The sequence below is a fragment of the Zeus faber genome, assembly GCF_960531495.2.
Source record: "Zeus faber genome assembly, chromosome: 22".
Taxonomy (NCBI): domain Eukaryota; kingdom Metazoa; phylum Chordata; class Actinopteri; order Zeiformes; family Zeidae; genus Zeus; species Zeus faber.
The window spans coordinates 15,941,784-15,961,976 of record NC_137209.1 but is presented as its reverse complement, the minus strand read 5'-3'; the positions used below and the strand labels follow the sequence as shown (position 1 = coordinate 15,961,976).

Sequence of the window (20,193 nt, the reverse complement as noted above, 5' to 3'; positions counted from 1 at the left end):
AAGGATCATACAAGGTTTGGTCATGTTTACTGTATCACTCTTCTAATATATATATATATATATATATATATATTTAAAAGAAAAGACAACTGAAATTATAACCTAATATCCGCAAATATGGAAGACCAACTCAGTTGGTTTTCAAACAGTGGTGCCCCGGTGTCCAACACGGTACAGTTCTGACATCCCCTGGCAGCCGTTCAGACACGGGATCGTAAGGTCGTCGGCAGGTTTTGTTTTTATTTTAGTTTTTTAAATCTTTTATAAACAGTCGGTCGGAATTAAACGAGGAACGAAGCTCAGGAAGTTGAAACCGAAGGGAGCCGCGTCTTTCTCGCAAAACGGTGAGGGGCGTGACGGGGACAACCAAGCGCACGAGGAAACTGCGGCAACGGGACGCGGCGGGCGGCCGCTTGGGGCCGAGGGTTCTCCCAACAACCGGGGGGGGGGGGGGACAAGGCGGGAAACAAGGAGCAACGTGATCCCGATTCCTCGAGAGAACAACAGAGAACAATCCGGCGCGGCGCTATGAACGACGCCGTGACCTTCTGTTTGGGGAGAGGAAACGTTTAAGAGATGCGTCTGTGTGTGGGGCAGGGCGGTTGTCCCCACCGCTCACTACCTGGACCTTCGGTCTTTTCTGTTTTTGTCCAGGCTTCTGTCCATAGTCTTTTCACTGTCCCCTCGGCATTTGGGACAGTACCATTTGCCCTTGGGCTTGTAGGTCAGCGCCACACAGGAGAAATGGAACCACTCGATGGGGCACTGGTCGTTGTCGCAGCCGATCATCTCGCCGTAGGACACCTGGTCGCAGAGGCAGTAGGTGGGCTCGTTGGGGTCGATGGCGAAGTCCACCGGCGAGGCGTCGCGCTCCTGCTTGGCCTTGCGCTTCTTCTTCTTGGCCGACTTGGACTTCTTCTCCCGGGGCTGGGAGAGCAGCGGCTCCTCCTCCTCCGCCGCGTCGTCGTCGGCGGCGAGGGAGCCGTTGGCGGCGGCGGGCGCGCCGCACGAGTCGCGGCTCTCGCTGTTGCGCTGGCGCCGCGGGCGCCGGGCGGAGGAGCGCTCGGGGGCCGGGGCCTCCTGGACGCCGCCGCCGCCGGAGCGCCTCTCCGGCGGGGGGGGCCTCTCGGACTCGCCGGGCTCCTGGAGGCACAGGGAGTGGGAGTCCATCTGGCGGGAGCGGTTCTCCACCAGCTCCGTCATCTGCGTCACCACGTGGATCTTCTCGTCGCCCAGCTCCTGGCTGACGATGAGCGCCCGCTGCAGCTGGACCTGCAGGCGCTTGCGCTGGGCGGCGTCATGCTCGCCTTTGTATTTCTCGAACACGTCGTCCACCTCCTTCAGCACCTCTGGGGGGGGAACAAAACAAGGAATTAACTGTGAAGCTTTATAACTGTGAAGCCATGTGATAATGAATACTGTGATATACTAGCTGGTACATTTAATTACACCCTATATATCCATAACAACTGATCGCGCGTCTCCAGGAAGTGACGATTCGACGGAAGGGGACGACTCGGCTCCGCTCGTCGACGGTCGGCGGGGCCGAGTTGAGAGAGGCAGCTCCCAAACGCAGACGTATTCTCTACGATGTTCCCGTCGACAAACGATATATATCGATATATATCGCATCGCATCGCCGTCTCGGTTACTATCGGCAGAGAGAGACGCTTACGAATGCCCAGCGGCTGCTCTCGATACTCACGAGTGGTGAAAAGTTGGATATTGTTTGTCAGAGTCGGCTCATTAAGTCGGAGGCGTGTAAACGGAACCCCAGAGAATGTTTGCATCATTACCTGGAAGAAAGAAATGGAGCGTGCGGATCATAAAAAATGTATATGTATATATATATTTACACCGAAATGATGTGTGGGTGGGGTTTTAAAGTGTCAATCAATCACTTGACAAATGGCCTACGGCGGTCTCCGGTCACGGAGGTCCGCTCGTTTGCTTCGTTCGCCACGGGCGAATCGTTCGCGAGCCTTCGCGTCACTACTCGCCGTCGGCTTCAAATGTACCGCGGACACCGCGCAACCACAACAACAACAACAACAACCACAACAACCACAACAACGACGACGAAATGTTCGTGGGGAAAAACCCACGAAAACCCGTCGCCCCCCCCCACCCCACAAAGACACACGACCAAAATAAACCCAGAAAAACACCGCCCCCGACGAACGACTGCAACGCGATGAGAAACGGAAGTGGCGGCGATCAAAACAAGTTGCCGAGCGCGGCTCGACGACCCTGGACGAACGCGTTCGGACCGCGGACGACGGTCGCTTCCTCGCTGCTTTTAGCGAAATGTGCCCCGAGATTCCCGTGACGCGTCGTGGCGCACACACCGTGGAAGGAGGGTTCGGACTGCACCCGACTTCTATGGTGTGTGTGTGTGTGTGTGTGTTACTATTAAGACAAAACGGGAGGGAGGAGGAGGGGGGAGGGCAAACTCCAAAGGCGGCGCAAAACAAAAGTAGGTCGAGAAATCACAACGTCGCCCGAATGGGAAAAGAAAAACCACGCACACGCGTGGGAAAATAAAAACCCAGTAGAAAGTACATGTTCGCGTCGGGACTGATTCGAGGTTTGCGCTCAGTGTCGCGGGGTCTTTCACCCAACGCGAACAGCGCCGTCGTTCGCCCCCCCCCCCTCCACGCCCCACCTCCATTCCCGCATCGTGAACACCCAGCTTCGGCCGAGAGGAGAACGCTCTTTGTTTCGGCTGGAAAACGCGCGGCCGTACCTTGGTACTTCGAGTCGATTTCGCGGAGCAGCGAGACGTTCCTTTGTATGTCCAGCGGCAGGGACTCCACGCATTCCAGGTAATCCTCCACGTAGTGCACCAGTTGTTGCGACTTCTCCGTGTGGGGATAGTGGCCCAACATGGTCCCCGCGGCGCGCAGAGTCGCGCCGAGCCGGGGATGGGACCGCAAAACGCTGGTTTTCGCCCGGCGGATCGAGTGGGAGCCTCCGCACGGTTTCGACGCCACCAGTGCGGCCGGAGAGGATCGTGTCGAATTACTATGACCACATGACGGTGACGTCACCGGGCAGACGGAAGCGCTTCGACTTGCGCCTCCCGAGGATTCGAGGTAAAAACCCGTTGAGTCGACGCGGCCGGTGGAACGTACGTGGACGCAGAGGAACGAGCGGTACCGCCGGTTTCAACGGATTTATATGGGGGAATTGAACGGATGTGCGGAAGCTCCGAAACCCGTGAACCCTAAAAAGAGTAATGGAACTGGACGGAAAACTCTTTTAAGAGGAATAGCGGGTTTTTCTTTTTATTACTTTTTAAATCATGCTTTTATATTAGTGACGTTTATTTATCCTAATTCTGTTTCTTTCATACTCTTGTTTATTGTATATCATCATGTTGAGCGCAGCTGCACTGTTTTTATATTTGATATACATACAAATCTATTTTAATATATGTTTCAGCGTATTTACAAGAATGTGATTTATTTATTTTCTATTAACTTTATTATTATTTTTATTAACGACTTAATTAATGAACTTAATTATTATTATTATTATTGTTATTTGATCGATAGTCCCTGTGTTTCTGTATGATTACACTGTGCAGTATCACATTCGTCATCTGTTAAGGTCATATGGTGATCATTTCTATCTGCCACGTATTATATTTATCTACAATAACGTCCATTAAAAATAATAATTAAAAAAAAAAATAGGTTCGAAAGTTTGATCGGCGCTCCCCTACGAGGGCTCCCTTGGGAGAGATGGTCTGTTTCCTCTCGCCTCGTCCGCCGCTTCGAACGCCCGGGGCGCCGTGCCCTGTTTGACCTGTCGACGCGTCAAAAAGTGACGTCAAAAACGAGTCTTTTTTATTCCGTGTTTCTTTCTACGCGTTAACGCGTCGTTTCCGACCCTCGGCCTCCCGCAGGGAACGACGCCGTGACGTGACGTCGTAACCACGCGACGGGAAGTCGAGCCCGGAAAGCACGCTTGCCCGCACGCTGCCCCGAGAGCCGGTGCGACGCGGCGACATGGCGGAGGCGCAAGAAACGGACGAGAGTCTTGGGGTCGAAGTCGTCCTCTCGGGCGAGTCGGAGGCGGCTCCATCTTGCCCGCACGGTGAGAGAAGACGAACGTTTCAGCCCGGGGGTCGCGCTGCCCGAGCGCTCCGGTGATAACGGCTCCTGCGGGCGTCCTGTGTGCGTGTGTTTCTGGCAGGTCCGACGTTGTTGTTCGAGAAAGTTGGCCGCGGGGGTGGACAAGGCAGAAGGTTTTATGGCTGCTCGGCGTGCAGGGATCGGAAAGAGTGTAACTTCTTTCAGTGGCACGACGAAAAGGTACCATCTCCATGTGCGCAGAGAGGGTTTGTGTTCCATGAGACACAATGAATGAGTTGATCAAGAAAACGAAAACAGTCATATTTCCTAAATGAGGTACATTTCTCACAAGTGTTATCGATGACGTGATGTAGAACATCGTGTAGAACTTTTTTAAAGCCCCCCCCCATGAGGGTGGGGGGGCTTTAAAAAAAAGTGTAACATGTTTGGTATCTTTGTCACGATTTTCCAAAATCCACGATTCGATTTGAGTTTCTCTTTTTAAGATCGCGGTTCGATTTCAACTTTTATTGTCAGAACTGACGGCAATGCCATTGTTAGACTATCCAGTCTGGATTTGTCGAGAGAAACACTCGTTTCTCAATAAGTAACTTTAATTGCAATATTAAAAAATATAAATACAAACTATTACACCACTTTTAACTTACTTTATGATTGATATTGATATGATGTTTCTCTCTGTGTGTTCACTGTATGGCGACCATGTCGGACAACATTACCCACAAAAATACTGGGAGGATCGCGAACCTGCTTGCGATATCGGGTTTTGAAATCGAAGGCTCATTTCGAGCAACTTTTCCGAAATGGAATCATGACACTCCTACTGAGTTGTGAAGAGATGTGACGTCATTGGATTTATTTACTCAATGATAATTATGCTTTAGGTCTCCGAGGCCAGACTCTTGGCCCGAGAGGCAGAGAACCGCTCGAAAAGACCGCCCTTCACCCAGCAACAGTACTGCTCCAGGTGAGACGGTCACTTCTTGGCCTCTACTGATGTGAAACCTGCTGAGTCATCAATTTTAAACCATTCTATTTAGAACAAAATCTCTTTATTGGCCCAATTACATTTTCACAAACAAGGAATTTCTCATAGTTGGTGCATTGTAGTGCAAAAAAACCCCAAAATAAAAAAACATGGTAGCGTGGAAGAAGAATGCTTAACGGTAAAAAAAAAAAACCCCACAATATATACAGAATATACTAAATGCGCTCTATGCGCTAGATAAAGGTGAAATACACAAAAGACTACGACAGGGGCTGAGTGGCAGTATGGATGCAAATATTGACTTGGTATGCATATTATTTATGAATATAGTTGGATATTATAGCTGTACATGATGAATACACATTTATATGCATAATATGCATGGGGGAGTGTATTGCCCAGAAATCCCATTTATTAAAATGCCAGTAAAAGTTGAATTACTGTTTGTTTTTGAATATCTTTTTTTACAGAAATGCACATTTTAGATGTATTTACCGTCTTTCATAGTTGCAGCGAGCAGGCTGAATCCGTTTGTCCTCGTCCGACTCTCGATTTTTCACCCCGCGTATTTGGCAATTTTCCACCCGGTCGCAATTCTTTCGTAATTTCTCCCGATTCTTTCCCAGGTTCCGAAAGTTTGTGGCCCTGGATGAGAAAACGTTCTGCCAGGACTGTCAGATTTTGCTGCTGCCTGGCGACCAGGACGCCCACGCCTCCCACAAGGCCGACAGGGTCACCGTGTCTCAGCTGCGGAGGCCCAGCGTGCTGCTGCGGCCGCTGGAGAACAAGAAGAGCAACGCCCAGTACCTGTTCACCGACAGGAGCTCCCACTTCCTGCTGGACACCCTGAGCGCCCTGGGCTACAGGAAGGTGCTGTGTGTGGGCACGCCCAGGTGAGGAGCGATTTGCGTTGATTTATTGTTATTTGATTAGATTTTTTTGGGGGTTGAACGTGTCTTGAACAGTTGGTCAAACGAAAGTCTTTTCTCTTGAGGGGGAGTTTCTTTTGATCTCTTGTTTGAACCACCTGGCCTTGCTTTCTATTCTTATACCGTAGCCGCCTTTCCGCCAAAGAAGTCCACGGCGCTTTTGTTTCTTGTTTAGATTTTCATTGATTGGTTGTGATTATTATAATTTTTTTCCCCATCTCCCAGACTGCACGAGCTGATTAAGTTGCGTAACCTGGAGAGAAAAGATGAGCATGTGAGCAGCCTCCTCCTCGACATCGACTTCAGGTGGGCCCCGTCTTTCTCTTTACACGGTTTCATCCGGTATTCATGGTGGATTATGCTTGCTTTAATACTAATAACAATTTTGTGTGTAACGTTATGTGTCCACTGGGGGGCGGTGTCACATTTAGTAAACCACAATGTACAGAGAATATGGAAGAAATCCATTCCATATCTGGAACCGTTTCTCAGAACAAAACAACTAAACTTTGAATTACTAATGAAAAAAAATTTGAACTGATGGTGTTAATCGTTAAAAATTCGTATTGTCGGTTAACAGTTAATTATAAATATCCCTACCTAATAACATAATAAAAACCCGCTCTCGAACCTCATGCGCAAGGCGCTCTACTATCTGCTCCCTTTTCTGTTTCGAGCCCGCCTCCCGACAGGAGGCTGGACATTTCGACCAATCAGCTTGTTCCGTGCGCAATGCGTTGTTGACATTTGGAGCGTGTGCGCGCGTCTGCTCTTCTGCGAGCCTCAGCGACCCACGCTTACCCATAACCCCCTTCACCGTGTACGTCCGCAGAGATGTTGACGTGTAACTTTGCAGAAGCATAAAGCGGGCTATACCATCCACGCAATTTCTGTGCGTGAATATATTGATGCCAGACTGTCTAGGGAGCCTCACAGAATGTCGGGGCAGCAGAGCTCCATGTGGTTGGGCCACACCTGGCTCCCCGGCGGCCTCAGGAAGCGCATGGCTGGGTACAGGGGTTCGGTGAACTGGTGGTGAGCCCTGTCAAACAGCGGCGTCATGACGGCGGAGAACTTCTGCAACACCTCCATGGTCTCTGCGTCGTAAAAAATCAAGCGGCCCCTCTCGAAGTTCACCTGCACGCCCACCTTCCCGGGGCGCGCTCTCCCCGCCCTGCGGCACGCCACGCTGTGGTCATTGTGCCAGGCGGACAAGCGGCCGTCCCGGAGCTCCACGCACCACGAGTTGCGGTTGCGCCCGAGTTTGGCCCCCTTGTCGCGTCCTTTCCTCTCCAGGCAGGCGTAGGCCACGCCCACCGCCCAGGCGGAGCAGCAGCGCACGTCCACTTCCCAGTAGCGCTGGCCGGCGGCGATGGCCTCTGAGCCCAGGGCGCAGCACACCTTGTCAAACTGGAGGGGGTGGTTGCCAGCGAGTTGGGGGGCGCCGGAGAAGCACATCTGCCCTTCGGCGCTCACGGCGATCTGACCGTGGCAGATGTGGCTGTCGATGCTCACCGGGGTTGAGTCTGAAACGAAAGCGTTTTGACCATTTCAAGTTTGCTTGCGAAGATTTTAAAGGGCAGGTTTGTCTTTTTTCAACAAAGATCTTATTCGAGTGTTGGTTCCCACCATCAACTGTTGGTACAAACTTGCTTTACGATTGCAAAACGTACCGCTGTGCGAAAATGCAATGCAACATGTTCAGCCTTAAAAACATTTTCAGTCTCCCCTTTGAAAAGGTCACAACATGGCCTTGTGTTATAACAAAAAATTAACCCAATGTGCATTTTATTGCTTTTATGTAGGGCTGTACCCGACTCCGAATTTTGTCAGTCTAATCGCATTCTGCTGTTTAATGCAAATATTCAACTTTTTGGCGGCGAGGGAGAGATTGGGGTGCATTTTGCGCACCTGTCTTCCTCTCCCACTGCACCGAAGATGTGCGCACTAGCGATGGGGAAACAACCGCTTGACTTGAAGAATCTTAGTCGACTGATGGGTTCTCAACTGATGATTTGACTCGTCGACTTTGTGTGTGTGTGTGTGTGTGTGTGTGTGTGTGTGTGTGTGTGCGTGTGCGTGTGCGTGTGCGTGCGTGCGTGCGTGCGTGCGCGTGCGCAACCAAACTCCCGTAAGAGACAAGAAACAGGAAGCTGCAACGCTTCCTGTACCCAACATTGCCCTTTGGATATACTGCGACAGTTGTAAAAAGTAGTTTTAAATAAAATGGGATATTACCATCATACAGAACATGTATGACCAAAATGTGAGTTTTCCATTTTTGAAATGTAGATTTATCATTGTTTTTCCCTTGTTGGGCTGCATTGAGGAGCTGCAGCAGAGCCGTAAGTTTCTCAATAATGAAGTGTTGATCGGGGTCAGATGAACAGTTAGAAATGATGGGAACCAACATTTGGGTGGGGAAAAATGGCAACCCTATCATTTTGACTTTGGTGTGATGCTTGATTGATCCCCAAAAGTGTGATGGTCCACCTACCTAACAGTAGAGTCTTCCTTTGCAGCTGGGCTTTCAGATCTTTGGAGATTGAGAAGAGTATTTTCAGAAGCCTCTCGAATCTCTCTTCATTCAGGCGGATTTCTGCCTCGGATGCATCCGGCTTTTTTGACCTATTAAGTCACAGGTGAAGAGGCATTTTTGTTTAAAGCGACACAGGCTCATCTCAGGCAGCAAGCTCATCCCAATGAGGGAGTCAATACCTTATTCCGGGGGGCTCCTGCAGAAGAAACACAAACGCGGTTAATGAAACGGCGACCGGCGTGAAAACCTTCTCAGCCCTGCGATCGCATTCAAACGTGGTAGATTCCAACCTCTACCTCTCTGCTGCCCTCCTTGCTCCTGCTCAGCGCTCTCTGGGCGTCCGTGACGGCCCCGTTCACCTCGCCCAGATGCTGCTCCCAGCTCCTCAGCACCTGGTCCAGTCGGTCGCGGGTCAGCCTCAGGTTGAGCCCCAGCGCATCCGTCGTCGCCCGCTTGTCGGCCTCCAACGCGGCCCGCATGGCCTCGAAGCGCTCCTGCACCTGCTGCTTCATCGCCTCCGTCCTCCTCTTTGTGAAGAGGAAGGGGCAACGTGAGAGAATGAGATGTTTTCGAGAGACGTACTCCGTCCCGATGCGGTGAAAATTGTTGAGCTGTAGCAGAGCTGGCCGATCACCCTGATATGTCGGCGGGGGTTCGCAAGTTTGTGATTTAGGAGGAAATGCCCCCCACGACCGGACCCGCCAGAGGTCATTTTACCACTATATCGCTGGTGTTGATGGATGTGGTCGCTGGATGCTGTTAAAATCTGAATCGCTTTCCTTACATCTGCTCTCATCCGTTATAAACTCAACTATACCTGGATTGGAAAATGACGCAGGGCGTTTCCCAACATGTTTGGTCTGCGCCTGTGCGGTCATCATGGGGTGGTATAGATTTTATTTTTCCACATTTTGTTTTGTCTCAAGCGGCAAAATCCCGAGAAGAGCAGCCCTCTGTGTACTCACGGAGAGGTCAGCCTTGCGCTTCTTCAGGGACTTGATGTGGGCCTCTGCTCTGGATCTCTCCGCCTGGAGCTCCTGTACACACACTGACAGCTGCTCCTGCACCGGATGGGCTCTAGTTACAGTCAAGCCACAGGACTCAGAGTAGTATGCTCTTTGGAGAAAGGTGGTATACAACAGGGCTCCACACAAACTGTAGCCCAGTTGCCCTGGGCAACCACATTTAGCCCATTATCAACCGTCTTGTGCCGTCTAGTTTTCCACTTATCCACATATGTCAAAACATCTCTTTAGAAATTGAAAATTAGCGTTTACCTGGGACATTGATATAATGGGTGTGGTATAATGGTTATGGGATATACAAGTGAGATTGTGGGTTTACAAAGTCTAAAGGATCAACATGGCAGAATAAGGGCTTGGTGCTCTTCAGAGAGGCAGCTGTTGACTAGTCCTGGTGTGCGGATGTTTATTCACTACCGATGAAAGCTGTTCAGCCTTGGCCAGCCTCCGTAGCAGCTTTGGCGAGCGCGGGAACGGTTGCACCACGCCTTTGCGGTCCAGCGGGACGAGGCTCAGTCCGACGTCCTGCAGTACGTCCCGGCCGCCTGCAGAGGGCGCTGCGGTGTCTCCCAGCTGACCGTCAGCAGTGGAGGACGTCTCTTTTTGTGCCATTGCTAGAGAACGAGAAAACAAAGCGATTTAATTTATTTGTTTATTATTATTATTATTTTTTTTTTTTGGAGATCATGGATCCAAACGAGGAAAAATGTTGGTCTCGTTGTTTTTCAAAATGAACCAGTTCCTCCGGTTTTCAAGGCATTTGGTTTCTTTGTCTCGTGCCAAACTTTCTGCCAGGAAGATTTTTATTTTCCCAGACATTGTTTGGGTTGTGTTACTTAAGGAAGGGCGTCTGGAGAACAGTCACCTGAAAAGCAAAACGTCCTGCTGTTCCCGTCAAAGCAGCAGTGTTTTGTTTTTTTTTTCTTGTATGTTTACATTTTTGTCGTACACCAACTCTAAAACCAAGAGCTTCAAATATATTCTTTCGGTAACTTTTTTTTCAAACTCCTTTTCCAAGAGAAAATTATCTTGATGGATTTAAAAGAGTGGTTGCTTACCTGTTGATTCGCTTCCTCTTTCTCTACCTTTCGCTCTGTGGTCTCAAGCGGGCTGCAAAGACTGCAAGAGTGCACCGCCGAGGGTGTGTTCCACGGGTGTGGTACAGGCAAAAACCTGCGTTGCCTACCAAAATAATCCTTTCTTAAAGCCCGGCAGGCAAGCCTGTTTGGACTTGCTGTCACATGGCTTAAAACGTCATGTTGAGAATTCTGAACCTCAGGACTTACTTCCCTTTCCCAGGGCTACTTTTCAGGCCCGGCCAACCGAGGCCGGGTTACAGTGCGGATTCCTATCATTTCCAACTGTTCCACTGCGTAACTCACGTGAAGCTTACCTTTCTGCTGCGGTTTCTCGCCGGGCTGCCAACTTGTCAACCGTTAAAAAAAAAAAAAAGATCAACTTTTTTGAAACCGGGAAGCTCACATTGTATTCACAGCCACAATATATTATATCGGGGAAGAAGAAAAAAAAACAAAACCCTGCGTGTTATCAGGTTTTTATGTTCCACTTTAACGAAGAAGAAACAGGAAGTTGCGCCGCTTACTGCTGTAGCCGATGTTGCACATTGGTTTAATTTTCAGGGGGAAAAAAACGTTTTTTTTGTTTCAAATGTGGCCTCATTCAACTGCATTTATGCCGCGAGAAGTTGGCGCAGAGTGGCCAGTTTCTCCTTGTTAAGGCATTCGGCGAGATCGTTCGATGAACATATCGATTGTTGCAACTTAGAAATGATCAGAACCAACATTCTAATCTTGCCTGGGTTGGGAGAAAAACCCCCAACCTATCCTTTTTATCTATCCATTCTTTATATATCCCCTTTGTGTTCTCAGGTACGCCCAGTTCTACAGCAGGGATGAGTTCTGCCACTACAACATGTTCAATCACCACCTCTTCGACGGCGCGGTAAGAACACGCGCTTCGCCGCTCCTCAATGCGCTCAATGGCACATTTGGGTGCCGCCTAAACCCAGACGCCGGGACCGTGTTTCTTTCCCCACCCCAGGCGTCCGGGAAGGTGCTCGAGGCTTTCCTCGCCGAGGCGGACGGAGAGAAGGTGGTGATGGTGGCCGATCCTCCCTTCGGGGGCCTAGTGAAGCCGCTGGCCCACAGCTTCACTCTGATGGCACAGCAATGGCGGAGGCTGCAGGGCTCCGGTCGGTCCGCCTCGTGCAGTTGATTACTCTTTTTGTGTCGTCATAAGATTTTGACGCCTTTTATTTCTCTGCCTTTTTATTAAAATTGTGTTTTGTGCCTGCGCCCGAGCAGACAGCGGCAGCGCCGACCTGCCCATGGTTTGGACCTTCCCATACTTCTTTGAGCCTCGCATCCTGGAGTGCCTCCCCTCCTTCACCATGCTGGACTACCAGGTGCCGGTTTCCACTTAAAACTCTTAAGTTTTCTTACCGCTTTCGCTGAATGGCAATTTCCGAGACAGACGTTGTTCCACTACGGTAGAGGAGTTCCCGATTTATCGGAGTACTAATGTAACCCTTGTAGAGAACAGACTTTCGCCAAATCTACTAAAGCAGTAAAAGAAAATATATATATATATTTTTTTTTTCAAGTAGAAGCAGCACTGGTCTGTCCCTTTGGGTGGAGACATCAAGGGAAAATTAGGAAAAAACACCTCACAACACAACAGCTACAGTAGAGTCGCGTCTCCATTCTTTGTCACAAAAACGCGCAAGAATTGACCCGATACCATATGTGGGTCAGGATTCTAAATTTTGAATTATATTCTTGATCTTACTCCTCCCTTCACTCCCCGTCTGCTGTCATTGGCTGTAGCACGTTGCGTCACAACCCCATTCGATCCCGACACGTGCAGATATTAAACATGTTTGCTATGTCGCCGCCGTCGCCGCTCACGGGAGCGCGCTGTGGGCGGGCGGAAAATCAGGCCAGAATCACGAAGCCTGAACTGGGCTTTATTTGAACACATGTATGAGGCTGCAGGCCAAATGACTGTTGTAAATGATTGACTAACCCCCGACCCCCGTGGCCACATAGATAACAACCGTCTGATAAGAAATGCATCTCTCTCTATATATATATATATATATATATATATATATATATATATAATTATTATTATTATTATTTTTTATTTTATTTTATTTTTTTACCATGCGTGTGTTTGTATGTGATGGCTGCTTTGCATTCTTTTGTTTTATAAGGCTTTCAGTTCTTCGGTTTATCTTTCACTGGATACACTCGTTGCCTCGAAATTAAAAAAAAAAAAAAAAAAAAGTTGCTTCGGGGGAGAAGTGTCAATTTTTTTATTTTATTTATTTATTTTTTACGACCGGTCAAAGCTCACACTTCAATTTGTGATCGGTTAAAACTATGGGGTCCGAGCTGAATAAAACTGTAGCTCATCTGCTTGGAGGATCTCAGTCTACTTTGTAAACGTCACAAAGCTCATACTGTATGGGGATTAGGGTTACACAGTATACACAATCTTTTTATTATTGGTGTGTGTGTGCGTGCAGGTGGACTACGACAACCATCCCATGTACAAGCACGGCAAGACGGGCAGGAAGCAGACCCCCGTCAGGCTGTTCACCAACATCCCTCCGCGAGATGTTGTCCTTCCTAGCGAGGAGGGTTACAGGTAACGGCAAAACACAAGGCGTTACAAAAAAAGAAAGGAGGAAAAAAAACAGGGATTTGGAGAATTATTATAATGAAGGAACGTACAAAACATACAATTAAAGGGTTACAGTTACAATCAATATGGTGTGTGTGTGTATATGGGTTGGGCCGATCATTTCGATTTTTTTTTAATATGGTCCAATCACGGCTACTGGAGATCCAGTCGCCCGGGGCCGGAGGGAGTTGCGTCAGAACACAAATGGCCACGTCCCGAAATCGACGTCGCTAAACCCAATCTGGGCTCGTAAACAATAACTGTTCAGAGGTGTCGATCTCTCCAGTGAACAAAGCGAGGAACTTCGTTAGAAGACGACAGATCAAGAAAAGTATATAATTATGTCAATTGTTTTAGAGGATGTTCATTGAGTCCGGTCACATCCAATCATTCTAAAGAGTTTTGGGTTTTTTTGCAGAATAAATATAAACAAAATATTTCGTACCATTTCATCGTCGGGCAGGCGAGAGTGTGTGCAAACGATCAATAAACCGAAAGGGGGATTTGTCTGTTTTTCAACCCGGTCTCCTCGCTGGTTCCAGTCTCCCGTGTATTGACGCAGGTTGGCGACGTTTTCTTCCGGGGGCAGGTTTTCTGACCCTCCTCTGCTTCTCCTCCTGCTCTAGGTTTTGTTCGAAATGTGAGAGATGGGTGTGGTCCCTGAACAAGCACTGTGCCAAATGCAACGTGTGCCCGTCCAAGGTGAGAGTCAAGGCTGTGCTCCTTAAAACCAAGGCTTCCGAACGAGTCCTTAAATGCACAAGCTGCGGCTGCAGGACGCACTTAACAGGCGACATTTGTTTAAGCGCAATTGCTTTGGCAGACTTAAATATTCCACTTTTACTTCTGGATGGGGACACATTTTCAGTCACACTCCCATTTGATTTTGTGCTATTGCAAAAAGGGTGAATATTGTTTTCCTTTTGGTTTATGCTTTCAATAAAAGTCAACTACAGCAGGGTACCCATGGGTACCCATTCAATACTCCCAAAATAAGGCCTTTTAAGGTATTTTGTGTACGGACGTCTTAAATGTTTTTCTTGTCCTTTCATAATATGGAATGAACGCCGTAACGAATGACTGATCCGGTCACTTCCCTGCGTTGTGGTCCGCGTCCTCATTGCCACCAGGGTGCAGCAGAGAGACGACATGAAGTGGCGACTGACACCCTTAAAGGGACAGTGCAGGCACATCTCAGAATTATTAAATCACAATTTCATATAATTTCACATTTTATCTGGATTGGTGACATTTCAAACAAAAAAAGCGGTGAAGCTGCGAAGGGGGAACGTAATATTTGTGGTTAATGGGGTTTGTTGTGTGCTTAATCTAATTGATGTTGTGCAGTAGAACGTTGGTTGTCTTTTATTGTAGTTCTTGGCTTGTAACCACATTGGTTCCTGCTATATTAATTATTTATTACTCTTATTATTTTTTCTTTTTAACAAAAATAATGTTGTGCAAATTAGTTTCAGAAAAAAGTGACAAAGGTGCTATATGAGGCCATGCAGAGGGGTAGGGGCTCTTATTGCGACAAATACACATCTATTTCATTTTATGTTATTAGAGTACACACACACCTCACAAAGCGATTTTCTATTTAATATGATTGTGAGTGTTATAACGAAATGTTTTATGACATTCAAGTACTTGGTAAATCTTTTCGAGGGCTTAAAACCCAGACTGAATTCCCGTTATCATTCATACATTTGCCAGTATTGCTGTGAAGTAGGCACTAAATTTCATTCTAAGTGGTATCAAAAAAGTCTTAAGTCTTAAATGCAGCTTGGAGAACCCTGTACAAGCATGTGCAGGCATAAAGAGCAGGGTGCGGTTATGTTATCTGTGCCCAAACGCCCGAATATTGGACCCCGTCAACCCTCTTTCCGTCCCACCAGGACGGCCGCGAATGGAGGCATTGCACGGCGTGCGAAAAATGCGTGAAGCCATGTGAGTATCGGCCGCGTAGACGCGTGGTAGATCGGCCTTGCGGTAACGAAACATAGTCGCCGTAACCGGGTCCTCTTTGCAGCCTGGAAGCACTGCCAGGCGTGCGGGCGCTGCGGCCTCCCGGACCACCCGTGCGGGCCGGGCGGGGCGGCCGCCGACGGCTGCTTCAACTGCGGCAGCCTCCAGCACAAGCGCAAGGCCTGCCCCCACAAAGACGCCCAAAGGTTCAGCAGGTGAGTACAGAAGGCCGCACCGTCACTCAGATAGGCTGTTGTGCTGCACATCGTTCGTGGGGTCTTCTTTCCAACAAACATTTTGTCCGGTGTATCCGTATCATTCGTTTTTATAACCCCAAAGCGGAGGACACACTTCAAGGTAATAAAGCCGATTTTGGCCCCAATTTTCCCCCTTCCGACAATCGTGAGCGAAGTCCCTATTTTTTATTTATTATTATTATTTTATTTTTATGGTTCTAAAGATAATCGTGCCAGATTATCCTGGGGTGTGAGGTTTGTGGCAAGTGTTTTTTTTGGGGACTCGCGTAGCAAGAGCTCCGTGTCAAATCTTTGGGGAATAGAATCTGTTTGCCGCACTATAGCAACAAAACTGTTAAATCTATCACGATATGTCGTTCTGTGTGGGATCTCTCACCCTAAAATGCGTTGAGATAGCGTGGGCCGGGCTTAAGCCTAGTCCAGCAGGCTGACCTGCTACACCCGCCTGTTCTTGATGAACCCTAAAAAGTAACTTACCTTGCTGCCCCATTACAGGAGAACGTCAGGTGGCAAGGCCAAGGCACCGGGCAAAAAGGCCAAAGCGTCGGGCAGAAAGCTTTCCCAGAAGCCCGTCTTCAAGTCCAAGGCCAAAAGGAAGTCGGGAGCGGCCCGTCGCGCCAAGAAGATGGCGGCTTCCACCACATGACTGCCATCGGCAACATAGCAGCGCGGCTATTTTGGCCTCAGCAGAGTCACAATACTTAACGCCTGGTGTTTCCGTGTGTTTTTTACCTTTTTTTCTGTATCCAATTGTGAGTTGATGCGATGCCCCTTTCTCTGCTCAAATAGATCGACTCTGTAAAGGATGTTGAAAGGGGCTCGAACCTGGAAGAACTCTGCATGAAATTGCGAATTAAATGATCTCCAAATGTCCCATTTGCATCTGTCCTTTTCTCAGCTGGGAAATAATTACATATTTCTCTTCTCTTCAGTCACATCATTATCATAGTATCACGTTTTGGACCAGATTTATGTCCTGAATGAACTAGTCTGAGTGTCTGAGTACGTGATTAATTTCGAAGACCATTTTCAAAAGGAAACTGGAGCAAAGATGTCTCTGAGACTTTCGTTAATTATATCGTCAAGTGATGTTATTACACAGAACTTTATTACAATATGTTCTCACATTTACGTGCTTTATTCAGGTACACTGCCACCTTCCAAAGTTTCCACTGCATCGCAAAATGTGGATGCTTGATGTCCACGAACAAGGATTTTCAAATTCCCAGCCTTTTCCACCCACGTTTTAGAGTTGAATTTAACTCCTCAGATCTTTTCAACTCAATAAAAAAAGCTTCAACTACCATAAATCTTTGAAATATTTTTGTTTTTATCCATATATATTTGTTTGTTTATTTATTTAGATATATATTTCAGTTAGTATTGTAATGCTAGGATATGTTCATCACAACCCCTTGTAAACTGAAGTTCACTGCTAAATTTCTACTCTTTCTATTAGTACTATTAATGGAGTGCATACAAAGAAGTTGGAACACAATTATTTAAAGTCACTTCCGAGTAGTTTCCGGCCATGGAACTCCTTTTACAGTCTGTAAACGAGACACCAACAATTGTAACTCTTATGGCCCCCCCCACCCCACCTTACTTTTCTTTTTAGCCTTTTTTCCAGACCTGAAGTCTGTGTTGTGCCACAAATCGTGTGAGATTGAGGAAGGGAAACGCTTTCTCGGCGCTGTCCGCGCCCCTCGCTCCTCCTCCGCGCGCATGACCGACACGCATTTGTCACCAAAGTGTCCCCTCCTTCCCGCATTTTCATTATATTAAAGCCCCCGACCCTCCCTCGGTGGGCTGACTGCCTGACTTTTCCCCTCCACCTGATGACCCACTCCCAAGACCTTGGGATGGACTGGAGTAGCTACGGTAAGGAACCATTTTTATCTTCTCTCAAATCTCTAGGGGATTAAAGGAGGTCTTGTAGATGAGATATATACTGTGTGTATATATATTTATATATGTATATATATTGCAGAAGCTCATGACTTCGGTGAATGCTGTACCTGCATTGCTTTGAATCAGGAATGATGGTGCTTCCTTTGTTTGTCATCTCGGCAAGAAACAGACCCGCTCGAGGTCCCCCCACTCACCCCGACCAGTAAGGAAGTCCTCAGCCAGGCGGTGAGGGCTACCTTTGCAGGCTTTGTCCATGAGAGGAGCAGCAAACACTTCCCGCACGGTACTAGTCAGACCGTACGGTGGATGAGAAGACCTTCGTGCGTTGGACGGAAGACATCATATGACGTTGGGAGACGTCTGTGTCTGAACTCGTATTTTTTATTTATTTTTTGTACCCAGATCCTAAGCTCTGGTCCCAGTGGGAGGTGAACCACTGGCTCGACTGGTGCCAGGCGGAGTTTGGCCTCCAGTGCCTGGGTCCCGATTTGAGGGGGATGCAGGGCGGCGAGCTGTGCGCCCTGGACCGCGAGGCTTTCCTGGGCTGCACTTCTGATTGCACCGCCGGAGAGATACTCTGGGAGCATCTGGAGACCATGCGAAGAGGTTCGACTTCCCTATGTATTAAAACGTACTAACGCCCTAAAGGGAAACGTGCATTCATTTCAAAAACCTTCGCCGTTTCTGTGTCGTTTTTCCTCAGAGTGCGAGTACGAGTGCAGTTCATCACTCGCCGTCTGCGCGGTGCAGTCTTACTGCCAGACGCAAATCAACAGAGGTAGGCTGGGTCACCTTTAAACAAGACGCCGGGGTGTCGCTCAAGTGTCGGGTGCTCCGGTTTTTTGATTTCCCTCTCTCTCTCGCCCCCTCCCTCTTCCCCTCAAGACTATTCCGAGCAGCCGCCAGACCCGCACGGTTACCTCCCGTTCGTCGGCCCTCACCTGGAGGCGGCGGAGCTGCACACTCTGGAGCCGGTCACCGCGCTGCATCACGACTACTACGCGCTCAAAGCCGATGGACACCGCAGGAGCGCGGTCTCCGCCGCACTGTTGCGAGAACCCGGAGAGAACGGAGGTAGGCCAATTTGACCTTTGCCATTTATTCATTTATTTATTTTAAACTATGCTATTCGTCATGTGATGGCCGTTTGTACACCCGTGCACAGAAACGGACTCCGAGGTCGATATCATTCACTACGAGGGCGACGGCGCGCTGTCCTGGACCGGCGCCATCCAGGACCTGGAGTCGGGGGCTGACGAGACATTGTCCGAGGACCCCTTTGTGCTCCCGCAGCCGCACAGGAGCTTCAAGGAGTTTGTGGGAAACAAGACGAACCTGGGCAGGGCGGTGATACCGGCGGCCATCCTGGCGGGCTACACCGGTGAGTCTCGTACACAAGCCGCACGTTCCGGGGCCTCTGGTGGCTCGCAGAGCCGGGTTGACTGGGCGGCTGTTCCTCTGATTGTCGAGCTGATCCTTTACCAGGGAGTGGACCCATTCAACTTTGGCAGTTCCTCCTGGAGCTCCTGACCGACCGCAGCTGTCAGTCTTGCATAAGCTGGACGGGGGACGGGTGGGAGTTTAAGCTGACGGACCCCGACGAGGTAGGCCGGCTCCTCCGTATGACCTGAGGGGGCTGAACCACTCCTCGGGGCTGTGTTCAGCAAGGGATCATTATCGGAAAAGAACCCCCCTGACAGGGTGATCGGGTCTGGTATCGCTCCGAAGGGGGTTCTTTTCCGATAATGATCGGCTGGCTCTGCATTATTACACTTATTACACGGCTAATATCTAAATAACAATACATTGAGACAGAATATTAATTTGGTATGATTTAAGAACTAGTTAGCCTAGCGCGGTGGCGTGCTCGCCAACTGCAAAGCTGCTTCTTCTTCCTCCAAAAAAAACCAATAACTTCGCCCTACATGCGACCAACCGGCCGCCGTTCTTGATCCCAGGTAGCCCTGCTGTGGGGCCGCAGGAAGAACAAGCCCAAGATGAACTACGAGAAGCTGAGCCGCGGCCTGCGCTACTACTACGACAAAAACATCATCCACAAGACGGCCGGCAAGCGCTACGTCTACCGCTTCGTCTGCAACCTGCAAGGGCTGCTGGGATACGAGCCCCGGGAGCTGCACGCCATGCTGGACATCAGCCACAAGAGTCACGAGTGACGGCGCCACTCGGGGTCTTTGCACGGACGCGAGGGCTTTCTAACCTCAGCCTGATGGTTGAAGGCGGTGTTTGACGAAAGACGGGAGTCGTTTCTGTGGACGGCGCTCTGCGGGATCCCGTGAGTGATGCCAGACAAATTTCTTTGAACCAACGGACGGCGAGGGGAGCAGCTGGTGTCTGGAGCTAATGCAACCTAATTGACGGGTTCTCTCTTGCACATCGAGACCCTCGCGCGGGACATTCGCCCGGCGCCGCGGGTGAAGCGAAGGGGGCCCCTACATGCGCATATGTGTAGGTGTAGGCGGTCGGGGTTCTCGGCTCCCAGAGCAAAATCAAGCGTTGTAATTGAAAAATCCCCGCCACACCACATAAAGCCTGTTGCTCGGTTAAGTACCTTCTAATCCCTCATCCAGCACCCTGTCCCACCCCACCCAACCCCCCCCCCCTCCCCCGTCCTCTCCCCCATCCAAGCCACTCTGCCTCTTTTGAGCTGACGGCAGTTTACGTCTGTATTTGAGGAAAACGTGTGATATGATCAGGATTTGCGTTCAACATGAATACCAAAAGCTTATTTTTTGGCGCTGACGAACAACAGC

At 49.2% G+C, this 20,193-nt stretch overlaps 4 protein-coding genes across 5 annotated transcripts; 2 read left to right on the top strand and 2 right to left on the bottom strand.

Moving 5' to 3' along the window:
* Positions 1-608: 608 nt before the first annotated feature.
* On the bottom strand, positions 609-3,048 carry ing2 (inhibitor of growth family, member 2). Its single transcript, XM_080022902.1, has 2 exons — positions 2,747-3,048; positions 609-1,349 (listed from the first exon to the last, which is right to left on the bottom strand). Exons 1-2 carry the CDS (start codon positions 2,886-2,888, stop codon positions 619-621), a joined length of 873 nt encoding a protein of 290 aa, XP_079879028.1. The 5' UTR covers positions 2,889-3,048; the 3' UTR covers positions 609-618.
* Positions 2,270-16,323, top strand: zcchc4 (zinc finger, CCHC domain containing 4). Of its 2 annotated transcripts, none has more exons than XM_080022899.1 (14): positions 2,270-2,385; positions 3,911-4,101; positions 4,201-4,319; positions 4,985-5,067; positions 5,715-5,981; positions 6,243-6,323; positions 11,468-11,540; positions 11,640-11,790; positions 11,903-12,003; positions 13,129-13,250; positions 13,913-13,988; positions 15,185-15,236; positions 15,319-15,469; positions 16,007-16,323. In XM_080022899.1, exons 2-14 carry the CDS (start codon positions 4,014-4,016, stop codon positions 16,155-16,157), a joined length of 1,515 nt encoding a protein of 504 aa, XP_079879025.1. In that variant the 5' UTR covers positions 2,270-2,385; positions 3,911-4,013; the 3' UTR covers positions 16,158-16,323. The 2 variants fall into 2 exon arrangements, with proteins under 2 accessions (XP_079879025.1, XP_079879024.1); XM_080022898.1 differs by lacking the exon at positions 2,270-2,385 and adding an exon at positions 2,688-2,825.
* Positions 6,558-10,720, bottom strand: LOC307246866 (uncharacterized protein). Its single transcript, XM_080022900.1, has 7 exons — positions 10,637-10,720; positions 9,996-10,192; positions 9,522-9,617; positions 8,853-9,083; positions 8,736-8,752; positions 8,515-8,645; positions 6,558-7,543 (listed from the first exon to the last, which is right to left on the bottom strand). The coding sequence occupies exons 2-7, from the start codon at positions 10,188-10,190 to the stop codon at positions 6,948-6,950; spliced, it is 1,266 nt and encodes a 421-aa protein (XP_079879026.1). The 5' UTR covers positions 10,191-10,192; positions 10,637-10,720; the 3' UTR covers positions 6,558-6,947.
* Positions 16,324-17,349: 1,026 nt separating the features above from the next.
* LOC307247392 (protein c-ets-2-A-like) lies at positions 17,350-19,596 on the top strand (the record flags this gene model as incomplete). The annotated part of the gene is made up of 7 exons (XM_080023545.1): positions 17,350-17,392; positions 17,825-18,028; positions 18,126-18,200; positions 18,308-18,496; positions 18,588-18,803; positions 18,908-19,026; positions 19,381-19,596. The coding sequence occupies 7 exons, from the start codon at positions 17,350-17,352 to the stop codon at positions 19,594-19,596; spliced, it is 1,062 nt and encodes a 353-aa protein (XP_079879671.1).
* Between the last annotated feature and the right edge of the window lie 597 nt (positions 19,597-20,193).